Genomic DNA, 12448 nt, shown 5'->3' on the forward strand with positions numbered 1-12448 from the left:
ACAGTCAACCAGGAAGAAAATACTCTCTGCCCTCCAACCCCAAGGCAGGCATCGCAGGGAACGGAGGAGCCACGTTCAGCAGCAGGGACAAGGGGATGATAAGGTAAGGGCTGCAGAAAAGGGGGGGACAGACTGCTGGAGTCTGGGAGACGACGGGCCCCCTCGTGCCCTGGACACCCACCCCCACCTCGCATGCTCCCACCCTGGGGACGCCTCCTCCTTCCCTGGAAGAGCTGCGGTCCCCGAGCACCATCACAGGTAAGGCGGGACAGTGGCATGTTCACGAGGACATCCTGACCCTTTCTCTACGAAGAGGCCCTTGATTCCAGATAAATGTCTGCAGGCCCGGGGAACGAAGGGCGCTGATGCTGTCCTCCGCGGGAGGAGGGCCATGACCTAGAGAGCGTCCACTGGCGAGCTGAGCACCAGGAGAACACGCCAGGCTGTGGTCACTGGGGGTCGGGGGACGGAGGGTCAGTTCTAACGCTTTTTATCATCTCCCCTTCTGCCCCTTGAAAAGAGCATAGTAGAGGATTATGGTGTCTTCTTCCCGACAAGAGACTGCACTGGCGGGCAGGTCAGTGAGTGCCCGGAGCTCCTGTGTGTGGCTGGTCGGTCTTGTGTCTTAGGAAGTCATCCGTCCAGATGACAGACGGAGACGGAGATGGAACCTGAACCTCAACCGCTCTTACCAATGCAACGATCCGTTCTTGTGTGGACAGTCTGCAGCGGCGTCTCCTCACACACACCCACGCACACGCGCACACGCGCACATTCGGGCGCACGGGATGTGGCTCTGGGTTCCTACCATGTCATACAGGAAGTTAGTGAGCCAGTACGTCTTGTAGCCGAGCCCGCTTAGGTGCTGCAGCCTCTTGGCTCCGGTCACCCGGTCCCTCACCACGGAGCTCCCGATGGATGCCGACAGGATGGAGAAGCCGAGCACGATGCAGAGGGCGACGCCACACTGACGGATGCTCTCCATGCTGCAGGCAGAACACAACAGCTTGTCAGGCTCACACGAAGGACGCGCATCTCCATTTCCCTGGAGACGACCAGCCGCAAGGGGAAGGGCGCTGAAAACCATGAATCAAGAACTTAGGGTGAGCAGGGCATGCTGGCTAAGCACGTGGACTCGGCCCTCGGATCGCCCTCTGAGGAGGCGTAGGCGATGGCTCCCCACTTCTAGAAGGCTCAACCGAGGGGTGCAAAGTGAGGGGACATTTCAGAGCCTGCCCATCTCAGAGTTTACTCTGGATGCCTGAGCCCAACTCCCCAGTGAGAACGAAAGACATCCGTAGCATGGTGTCCACAGTGAACTGTGGCCTCTGCCCACGTTGGGACCACGGGCATATGCATGCTGAGACATGTGCAGGGAAGGAGAGGGGGTGTTAGCTGGGGATCCCCAGGTCGCTGGCCCACCTCTGGATTTAGTCCGTCAGAATATCAAAATGATTCTGTAATGGAGAGAGGTGGAATAATAATTGTGATAGTACACACAGGGCACTTTCTTGGTCATTTGTTAACTAGAGTGCTGCCAACCGCCCCCTCCTTAGCCCTGACCAGCACACACGCAGAAGGCTGGAGGGAAGACATGGTTCATCACAGTGTCCACTGTGGTGCATCACCTCTCGCTCAGCGAGCCCACAGCCAGACTTGTGGCCGGCGGCTGCCGTACCAAGGGGAAGGGGGTGGGAAAGAAGAAGGCAGGCAGAAGTACCCCGCCTTCTAGGAGGGAATGAGAACTAACACTTAGCTCTGAACAGGGAGAGAAGCGGCTTTATCCCCCATCTGTCCGTGAGCAAAGCCTGGCATGAGGAATTTTCCAGAAGGCCTTGCTATGCTCACCTACATGAACACCATGTTTAAGACTGTACCTCAAGTGGGACTCCTGGGGGGCTCAGGTCATGATCTCGCAGTTCGTGACTTCAAGCCCTGTGTCAGGCTCCATGCTGACAACTCAGAGCCTGGATCCTGCTTCTGATTCTGTGTCTCCTTCTCTCTCTGCCCATCCCCCAAGTGCCTGGCCAGTGGAGTGTGCGACTCTTGATCTCGGGGCTAGGAGTTTGAGTCCCACGTTGGGATTAGGAAAAAAAAATCTTCAAATAAAAGAGATTATACCCCTAAAAAATGTCTGGAAGATGTGGAGCCCCTGAATTTCAGGAAGATCGCTTCTTCAGACCAATTTTGACTTAGAAAGACTGGGGTGTAGGATAAGCTCATGTTTTAAACTCAGTCAATGCACATTCTCCTCTTAACAACCATTTTCTTGACACTTTGCAAAGAAATGCCCAAGCCAGCACCTCTCCGCGCAAGTGCGGCAGGCCATCACCGCTGAGCCACCCATAGACTCTGTTCCGCCCTCACCCAGGGGTCCTGGGACTCACATCTTGTCCTCGTTCAGCAAAGCCCCTCCATACGGGTGGCTGTAGAGCGTTATTCCTGTGAAGGACAAATGGATCGGTGAGCCCTCTGCCCGCAGGTGAGCAGACCCTGTGCCTGCGAGGCACCTCCTGTCCCCCAGGCATGACCCACGAACACCACAAGAGAAAATCCACAGCCAGTCTACACTGGGACCCTACGGTCCTGTGAGAAATACCCAGCACGTCCTGAACACACCTCGCCCGGCAGACGCTGGGCTGTCACTTTATGCCCCAATCCTTATAAGCATCCCTGCGGCATAAGTAATACGTCAGCCGTATTTGTCAGGGTGGGAAGAACAGACTCAGAAAGACTCGATAACACATGCAAGGGGGTTATCTGATGGAACCTGGCCAATAATCAAAAACTTCCCTCTCGACAAGCCAAGTCTAGACAGAGCGAACACCGAACGGTCTCAACGGCCGAGCTGTGTGTGGGGCCCCTTCTTCGGTTTTGCGTTGTCTGTCTGCCTTCCGGGGGCGTGTGCAGACAACAGCCGCCGTGGAGAAATCGCCACCGACTTAGCAATTTTAAGGATCTTACCAAAAAGGCTGATCCTGCCATCACACGGCCTTCCCTACCCCAGCCGAGCCAGCCTGTTTGCTATCGGGACTCCGAAACTCCAGGCAAACGACTTGCGTTTCCCCTTACTGTCCGATGTGAGAGCAGTCGGTTTTCCCTCCTCCGACCGGCTGTTTCAAAGGCCCGCAGCGAAGTGTGTGGAGGCCACCCCAACGGGCACGTTTTGGGGGCCAGCCTGTGTTCTCTCCTGCTGTGGGCTCACGTAATGAAGCCTATCATCGTGTTTTGCATTCGCTTATGGCAGCATATTTGATCTTTCCAGAAACACCGCAGGGGCAGGAGTAAACATAAATAAGTGAAAAGCTGCAGTTCTCCAAACGCCCCAGGGCTGTGCCACCACGAGTCTGCACTCCCGTCCACGGCCACCCGCTCCCCTCTGCGGCGGTGCCAGCTTTTCCCTTTCCGTCGCAGGCTCAGCCACACACCGGAGCAACTTCTTTCACAGCAGAAAGAACGGCGGAGGCTATGGGTTCGGCAGGCCCACCGTACAGTGCTCCGGAGCGATTTCCTTGACTTTAAATGAATATCGTCCAGATGGTTTGTTGGAGGCCTCCACTGTGTGCGCTCAGTGCCGGGCGCGCGGTTTCCTAGATCCTGCACTGGATCTATGTTCACATTAGTACTGAACTCAGTTGCCTGGTCTTGACCCCCTGCCTGTCTGGACCCATAACACCCCCACCTGTTTTTCTCCTGTCTGTCTCTCTTTCCCCCAGCGTGGCCTTCACCCCCTCCTCACAGGACGTGCTGGCCCCCTCACCCTCTAGCTCGCACACTGACTTGATGTGCGGTGACCCATGATGTGCGGTGACCCACGCTGTCAGGGGCACGTGCAGAGGCTTACAAAGCCCTGGAAGCCTGCCCAGATGCGGTGCGTGTCCCACTGGGTGCTGAGGGGGGTGACGTGTGTATTCAGTGGCGTGTGTGGCTGCACACAGGAATCGGGGCTTTCCAGATCAGAAAGCATTCAGAGAAATTCGGTTAGCTGATGGGGGCTTGGGAATGGGAGGATTCTAGAAATATGGGAGCATTTTGGACTCGCTGAACCTGAAGATACACACACACACGGGGCAAGATGCAGCAGGACATGTCTTCTGATAGCTTAAGAGTTGCCATGAAGCACAGGAGTGTTCTAGACAGTAGATTTTGTCCAAGGAGCCAGGTTCAAATGATATAACAGGTCATGTGAGCGGAGGGCTGGCGCATTGGGCTTGCTGGCCTCTGGGGCTTCAGGGGAAGAGGGCACGGGGGTCTGCTTCTCCCCCAGACCGTGAGGCTGGCCCAGCCAATTTCCAGCCTCTACGCTAATGCCATTTGTAAGTGCAGTGCCTTCCTGAGGCCGTGAGCCGTTCTGGTGAACTATCAAAGCAGACAAGGTCCTGGGGCCCCGTGAATTTACCTCCAGCTGGTCAGAAGTGGGGGCGGCCTGGGGTCCTGGGGGCGTGGCTGGTATCTGAAGGACACTGACACATGGAGTCTGCGTTCCCTGCGGACGGTCAGTACCAGGACTGAGGCAGTTCACCTGCTCGGGGATGAAACAGGACCCCCTCCCATAGTCAGATTCCCCTCCTCATCTAGGAGAAATGCAGGTCCAGCCAGGATCCCCAGCTTGGCCGGGACCATTAATGTCCCCATCATCCCCCCCCGTCACCAAACTCAAAGTTACATCATCCTCACTCCGGCCACTGCCATCCCTCGCGACACGTCTAAGAAGCCGTCAGGGTCTCCCCCTGCACACCACGTCTGCGCCCACGCACCAGGCCACAGCCCTGCACACCGCACCCCTGCCCTGCACCACCGGGACACTCACCCCTCTCCCCAGTGTCGCCAACCCCCTCCAGCAGCTCCGGAGGGTTTCCAAGGAGAAACAGAAAGAAAACACGGAGTCCATATTTTTTTATCTGGACACAAGACGCCTCTAGAATAAGGTCGAAACTCTCACGTTATCCGAGTTTCCCACTGTTCCCAGGGGACAAACAGGATTGCCAGCGTGTTGTCACCCTCAGCTGCAGATGTGTTTCTCCTCTTCTTACGCAGAGGCTCCTTGACGGTGCAAGACTGATGTGCATACATGCTCTGGTGAATAGGGCTCTCCTCCCGCACTGTCGGCACGCAGTAGGGCCCGAGGGGCTCCCAGGACGCTGTGTGGTCACAAGGGTCCACAACCGAGGCCCTGAGCACCCTTCTGCTCCCACACAGCCACTCAGCTTCTCACCTTCAGGTCAACACTCAGCCACTTACGCGAGATCTTTGGCACCTTATTGTAAAACAGGCTTTGTGAGAAAAGCACTTTGCCCGCCGGTTGGTCATGTAAGAGTTCCGAGCATGGGTCAGGCGCGTCGGGCTCCGCCGTGCTGTGTGGGAGGGTGGTGTGTTGAGAGCATTTTCCACTTAAGATGTTTTCGACTGAAGATGAGTTTATCAGGACAAAACCCCCTCAGGAGTGGAGGAAGGTCTGCGCTTCTCTGTCCAGCCCCTCCCTCCTCGCGGCGGCTTGGTGAGGATGCTGATCTCGGATCACCTTCCCACGGAGGCGCACGGGGCCGCAGGGGGAAGAGAAAGACGCTCCGCATGCCCTGAGCCCCTTACGCACTTGTGAGCAGAGAGGTGTGGCTGCGATGAAAATCCCCGCAGCGACGTGCTGTGCGTCCTTCAGGACCAGCCCCATCACATCCGTGTGAGCACGCTGGACAGCACAGCAGAGTCGCAAGCGCAGACACTGGAGATGCCCCCTCCCCGGCGTCTGGCAGCCTGTGCCTTAGCTGGGGTTCCAGACTCCGGCTGCAGGGACGACACCCATTCTCCTGCCTCCCTTCCACACGTGCTTCCGATTTTGCAAGGAATGTATCCATGCAGAGGGTGGGGAACGAGGCTCTGGGTCCAATGTCCCTGCCCTGCTCCTTCCGCGGTGAAAAGCTGCCAGAGGTTTTGGGGGTGCGTTCAATTATAAAATGTTAAGCTACCACGATTGGGTTATTTTGATCAGGCAGCATAAACATCTTAACTTTAAACCGTTGGGTCATCGCTGAGAGATTAAAAACTGCACCCCAGTGTTGGCTTTCGGCCCACCCGTTCCTCTGTTCTGAATACACTGCCCTTCACTGTCACGTAGCCAGATTCGTTATCCTTCCCTGGCTTTAATCTAGGAGGCGGGAATACATGGGGCTCTCGGCTCACAGATGAACCAAGTGACGCCTGTTTCGGTCAGCGACCCCGACGCGCCGGACCCTGGGCCGGACATTTTCACAACCCATTCTCTCACTCAGTAATCGGAAGATGAATTCCGCGACGCAGAAACCCGCACATGGTGCGGGAAGATCCCGTGAAGTCAGCTTGCAGCGTTCGGGAAGCAGAGTTTCCTCCAGGGAAATGGAGCCCCGAGAAGTATTCCAACGTGGGCACACCCTGGCTTTCCGGAAGCCGGGACAGAGGCCCAGAACTGCGGCAACTTTGCCGAGCAGTTGACTGTGCCTGACCGAGGCAGGGCCATCACGTCACCTCCCAGCACACAGGGCTCCGAGACCCTCCCCTGTGCTCAGGACGCGGTGGGTGCCACAACCATGCCCTCAGACGTGGGGATCTCACCACGGCAGCAGGGGAGACGTGTGTGCACTTCACGTAACGAGGCGCAGGAGAGGAGCGCCGTCCTGCCCTGTCTGTCTGTCCTTTCGCTCCCGAAATGAGGCCGCCCAGGCTCTGCCCACCCCAGCTCTGAGAAGGACAGGCTGCTGGACCCCGCAAAGCACAGCGGTGGCTCCTTCCAGGGAGCCTGCACATCAATACTTCAGAGGGGCCACAGCCTCTCATCTGCGGCTGACTTTGAAGAGCCCTATAATTTACATATTTTATACACGGTAAATATTTAACTATAATCTTTGGAAGAAGCACACAAGCTGCCTTCCCTCCCAGCAGGGAGCCCCAGTGGCCGGGAGGCAGCTCTCCAGCTTAGTGCTCACGACTCAAGCATCCTGGGCACCTCTATTTTTTTTTTTTTTAATGTTTTATTTATTTTTAGGAGAGAGAGACAGCGTGAGCAGGGGAGGGTCAGAGAGAGAGGGAGTCACAGGCTGAAACAGGCTCCAGGCTCTGAGCTGGCAGTCAGCACAGCCCCCGACGCGGGGCTCGAACCCACGAACCGCGAGATCATGACCTAAGCGAAAGTCGGACGCTTAACCGACTAAGCCACCCAGGCGCCCCGCCTCTTTTTTTTTTTTTTAATTAAAAAAAATTTTAATGTTTATTTATTTTTGAGAGAGAAACAGAGACAAAGAGAGAGTGTGAGCAGGGGAGGGGCAGAGAGAGGGAGATACAGAATCTGAAACAGGCTCCAGGCTCTGAGCTGTCAGCACAGAGCCTGACACGGGGCTCTAACTCATGAACCATGAGATCATGACCTGAGCTGAAGTCGGACGCTTAACCGACTGAGCCACCCAAGGGCCCTTTTAATTTTTTCAAGTTTATTTACTTAGAGAAAGAGAGAGCATGAGCAAGGGAAGGACAGAGAGAGACGGAGAGAGAGAGAGAATCTCAAGCAGGCTCCGCACTGTCAGCATAGAGCCCAAACAGGGCTCAAACTCAGGAACCGTGAGATCATGACTTGAGCCAAAATCAAGAGCCAGACACTTAACTGACTGAGCCACCCAGGCGCCGTAGGCACCTCTTTAAAGGGCCACCATGGCATGAAATCTTCACAGCTGCACCCATGTCCACCGTGAAAGCGACAATGCTCTTTGAAAGCAAGATCTCGAGAAAGAAAGGGCGGCACAGCGCGGTGCTGAAGAGGGAAGCCATGAGATATGAGCAGGAAAACCCCTCGACTTGCTTTCCGAGCCCTGAGCCTCGCTGGGGTTTTCACCACCAGTAAAGAGGACAGCAAGCACGTCAGCGTCAGAGCGGAATCAACAAGGCTCTGGTTTTGTTCTGCTCTGCGTGACAGGAATCTGGGCACTGACCGCTACTCAGGAGGTGTCCCAGGACAGAGGAGGCAGCCCCAGGGAGGGAGCAGGTGGGGAGTGAGCCCCCCAGGAAAGGATCCAGGCCAACGACACGGTGACACACACAGGTGCCCTGCGCAGACGGAACCCGAGGGGGTGGCGGGGCAGGGAAGGTGCGCAGCAGGAGCCCCGGGCAGCTGTTTGGTTTACGAATGCTGCTAATTTTCACAATTTGCTAGTTTGCAAAGTTTGCAATTTGTTCTCACTACACTCTGTAGGAGCAGCTCTGCGGCATTAAACAGATTTCAAATTCAAACTCACATCTCTCCACACGGGTGCTGAGATTTGGTTTATATTTTGCAAACAGTGGGAGAGACTGAAAGCAAGTAAGAGTCGTGTGTGCCTATTTTCTCCAAAGTGCAAACGCGCTCAGAGGAAGATCAGAGTAGGCGGCCTGAGTTCTGAGTTTCTTCAGACCCCTGAACAAGGTAGAGAAATGGTGTGTGCACAGTACCGCATGCCTTCTGCTCCTTAAAACAGTACCTTCAGAAATCAGGACTCCTTGAGGCGCATGGGGGGCTCAGTCGGTTAAGTGTCCGACTTTGGCTCAGGTCATGATCTCACAGTCTGTAGGTTTGAGCCCTGTGTCGGGCTCTGTGCTGACAGCTGGGAGCCTGGAGCCTGCTTCAGATTCTGTGTCTCCCTCCTTCTCTCTCCCAAAAATAAACATTAAAAAAAAATTTTTTTAAAGACATCGGAGCTCCTCCTGCAGACCCACAGCCACAGGGTGGGGACCTGACTGTCACAGATGAGCATGCTGCCAGTGGGACTACCCCCTCTCCCCCACAGGACAGGGCTCAACTTGAAGATGGGCCATTTTTGGGAGTGGGGGGCCCAAAGGGGACACAGGGAAGGAAACCGAGGCAGAGGGACGTTCTATTGACTTATCTAAGGTGAAATACAGCAGAGTGAGACCCACAATCCTGAGTTTCTGGATCCCTCTTATCCATTTTATGTGCAACTAGAAAAATCATTTGTAGCCTTTGATGTTCTCCTTGCAAAATCCACATTATTGCCATGGACAATCTCCGTAATTGGGCAGTTATTCCCATTGTAATATGTGTGTTCAGAACTGTATTTAGGTGACAATGGCCTTGTGATGGAATCCGGCTGACGATGGTGGTGAGGGGTCCGGGCTCTTCAAGGAAGGGGCTGCGGTTTCAGCCCCCGAGGAGAGGGGCTCTCTGGCATCCCATCAGCGGTTTTCAGAAATGAGGTTTCAACATGTAAATTCTGAATACACTTGAATGATTTCTCTTCATTTGATTACTGTTATCATTTATGTTTCAGCTTCTCCACAAACTGGCCCACAGCCACGTACAAATGTATAACATCAGCTCCCTCATTTAGTATTCTCATCATGCCTTCCAGACTCCGTATATCTGTCCTTCGTAAAAATGCACATCTGTGCTTTTGTCTCCTACCCATTCTGATAGAAGATACTTGTCTTCAATTCAACAGTCACTAGGGTCCCTTCCTCTTAGAAAATGTACATCTCTGTGCGCATTAATGCCCAGATGTCTGTAAGCATCTTAGCAGAACAGAGTCTTCTTAGCATCAATATACGTGCAAAGGATTGTTTTCTTTCAGTTAATTCACTGTGAGCCACTGGGGAGACACAGAGGATGAACATGGTCATTTGGTTCAACAGGGTATTAAGAGAAATGCAGGAACTTTCCAGGAGGTGTTTTAATGGCTTTCTCTCTGTCTGCCTCCTCTTAATCTTTCCTGGAAAAAAAGGCTCTTTTTCCCTCGATATTGAAGTTAATTATTACTCTTATGGAGTAATAAACAGATGCCAATTGTAAAAAGTTGTAAAATAAAGAGTAAGATTAAATCCTAACCTACTTCAGACCAACCAGAGGGAACCATTATTTACCCGTTGATATTAATCACTTCTAAATGTCCTAGGTTTTCTCAACATACACATGTTATTACTGAATGTTTCACATTCTTCATCTTCTGCTCCATCGATCAATCTTGACCTTCAATTAATGTTTTCATCACATACATGTTTTCGCAGAACCAATGTTCACCGAGGTCTTTTATTCATTCTGTGGATTCAATGTTTTTGTGATCTTATTATTTTTTTTTTACAAATAGTTTATTGTCAAATTAGTTTCCACACAACACCCAGTGCTCATCCCCACGAGTGCCCTCCTCCATGCCCATCCCCCCTCCCCCCCACATCCATCAGTCCTCAGTTTTTGTCAGCATTCAAGAGTCTCTCATGGTTTGCTTCTCTCCCTTTCCCCCACCATTTCCCCCCTTCTTCTCCCCCTTGTTCCTCAGTTAAGTTCCTCCTAATCCTCCTATACGTGCAAACATATGATATTTGTCCTTCTCTGGCTGACTTATTTCACTCACCATAACACCCTCAAGGTCTTATTTTTGATTAATCTCTCAAATGACTGTTCTTGGGCATTCTTTTTTATTAGGAATAGATGTAAAACTTGTTGGATGAGCCCTGGGTGTTGTACGTAAGCCAATTTGACCATAAATTATATTCACAAAAAAAGGAATATGTCTAAAGCATGTTTTCTTGAGCTACATCCAACATAACTGCATCTTGATGGCTTGTTTACTTTAAGGCAACATCTCCGTTAAGTACAGAATTGGGGGTGTGCTTTTCTTTTTCTTTCCATATTCCATATTCCTCCATTACCCTCTGGCTTTGAAGGTTGTGATTAAAAAGTCAGAGACCAGGTTCTGGATTCTCTAAGATGGGTTAAACCCAGTCTTGCCAGGTCCCCTCCCTTACGAGGACTCAGACATCACACACCAGGTAGAAGGAAGGTGGCAGGTGTCTGCAGCCCTCGGGACGTGAGGAACAGCATGGCGGGTGGCAGTGAACTTCCTGGTGTCCTTATGGCTTCCCACGGATCCCAGACAAGGCCCTGCAGAAGCCCGCAAAACGGCAACTGTCAGGAGCAGTAGAATGTGACAGTCACACATCTACCCAGAACCACCCCTGAGGAAACTAGACGGGGGATATACTGAGAACACCCAATCCTGAAAAGCTAATCAAGCCACTCACAGGAAAGCAAGTGAAGAAACAGAGGAAATAAAACCAGCAATGAAGTGTCAGACTTAACCTCATGGGTAGGTGACGCCCATGCAACATGAATAGCCCATCAAAAGGCAGAGCTCAGTACAATGTGTGCACCCATCGTCAGAGCCTCAAAATACCAGAATCAAACCCTGATCCCGCTGAAAGGACAAATGGAGAAATCTGCCGTTATGTTTAGGCATTTCGATTCCTCCTCCTCTGCACATGATGAACCATCGAACAGAAAACCAGCAAAGATACGGACAAATGGAAGCCCGAAACCACAGAACAAACCTCAGCCAGACCTAAAATAATTAAAAGATGCAGAATCTGACCACAGTGAATCGGACTAGAAATCAATGAAAGAAAGACAACAGGCAAATCACAAACACCTAAAATTTAAACAACACTCCTCAAAATAAGCCCTGGGTGAAAGAGGAGGTTTAATGGAAGTTTTTCAGACTCAGAAGCTGGCCTTATTTGTACGATTTTAAAAGTAATAAGATTTTGGGGCGCCTGGGTGGCTTAGTCGGTTAGGCGTCCGACTTTCGCTTAGGTCATGATCTTGCGGTTCGTGGGTTCGAGCCCCGCGTCGGGCTCTGTGCTGACAGCTCAGAGCCTGGAGCCTGTTTCAGTCTGTGACTCCCTCTCTCTCTGACCCTCCCCTGCTCACGCTGTCTCTCTCTCTCTCTCCTAGAAATAAATAAAAACATTAAAAAAAAAAAGTAATAGGATTTTGCTATTTATAGCTTTGTAAAATAAAAATGCCATCTTTACCGTTGAACCTTGGAACATTCAGCAGGATTGCTTATCGATGATTCCTATTTCCAAAACTCCCAGCTCAGGAACTTTGCCTGGATCATGACAAACCCTCCCACTGGGTCAGCCTTGGTTTGTCTGGTTCTCGCTGATGGTTTTCATCTGACACGGCTGTTTGTTTCCTTACTCACCGCCTGTCTGCTTCCTTTCTCCACCTAATTCCTCTGCTTCTTCCCCCGCTGTCAGTTCTGCTTCATCTTTTTCCTCTGTGTTCTTGGAGGATCTTTTGTGCTAGTCCTTTACATCAAAAATTCTGAGTGGGGGAGAGAGCTCTGCGATCAATAACCTGCTTCTCTGTATCCAGGGAAAATGTGTATTACCACCTGCATCTTCCAGTTCCTTTGTTACTGAAGTACATCTGACAAGGAACATTGTGTCCATTTAAGGGGTACAACTGCGGATTCAAGACATGTATATACTGGAAAATGGCTGCCACGTGGCCATAACAGCCAGCTTCCTTTTCCATCTCAACCCGGCCTCTCTGTCTTGTCTGTCTTCTCAGGTTTCCCAGAGTTTACACATTTCCTGGTGCCCGTGTGGGTGTAAATTCCCAAGATGTTTCCCAGGATAAGACTTTCTGGGGGTG

At 52.2% G+C, this 12448-nt stretch overlaps 1 protein-coding gene across 1 annotated transcript in view; it reads right to left on the minus strand.

Moving 5' to 3' along the window:
- Positions 1-12448, minus strand: part of ABCA13 (ATP binding cassette subfamily A member 13) — a 329169-nt gene that overhangs the window by 85235 nt on the left and 231486 nt on the right. The window contains exons 51-52 of the mRNA XM_077781120.1: positions 2388-2442; positions 809-986 (exon numbers count right to left, since the gene is read on the minus strand). Coding sequence (XP_077637246.1) covers positions 809-986; positions 2388-2442 — 233 coding nt within the window. The remainder of the gene's footprint in view (positions 1-808; positions 987-2387; positions 2443-12448) is intronic.

Source organism: Crocuta crocuta, unplaced genomic scaffold (assembly GCF_008692635.1).
Source record: "Crocuta crocuta isolate KB4526 unplaced genomic scaffold, BGI_CrCroc_1.0 scaffold108, whole genome shotgun sequence".
Lineage (NCBI taxonomy): Eukaryota > Metazoa > Chordata > Mammalia > Carnivora > Hyaenidae > Crocuta > Crocuta crocuta.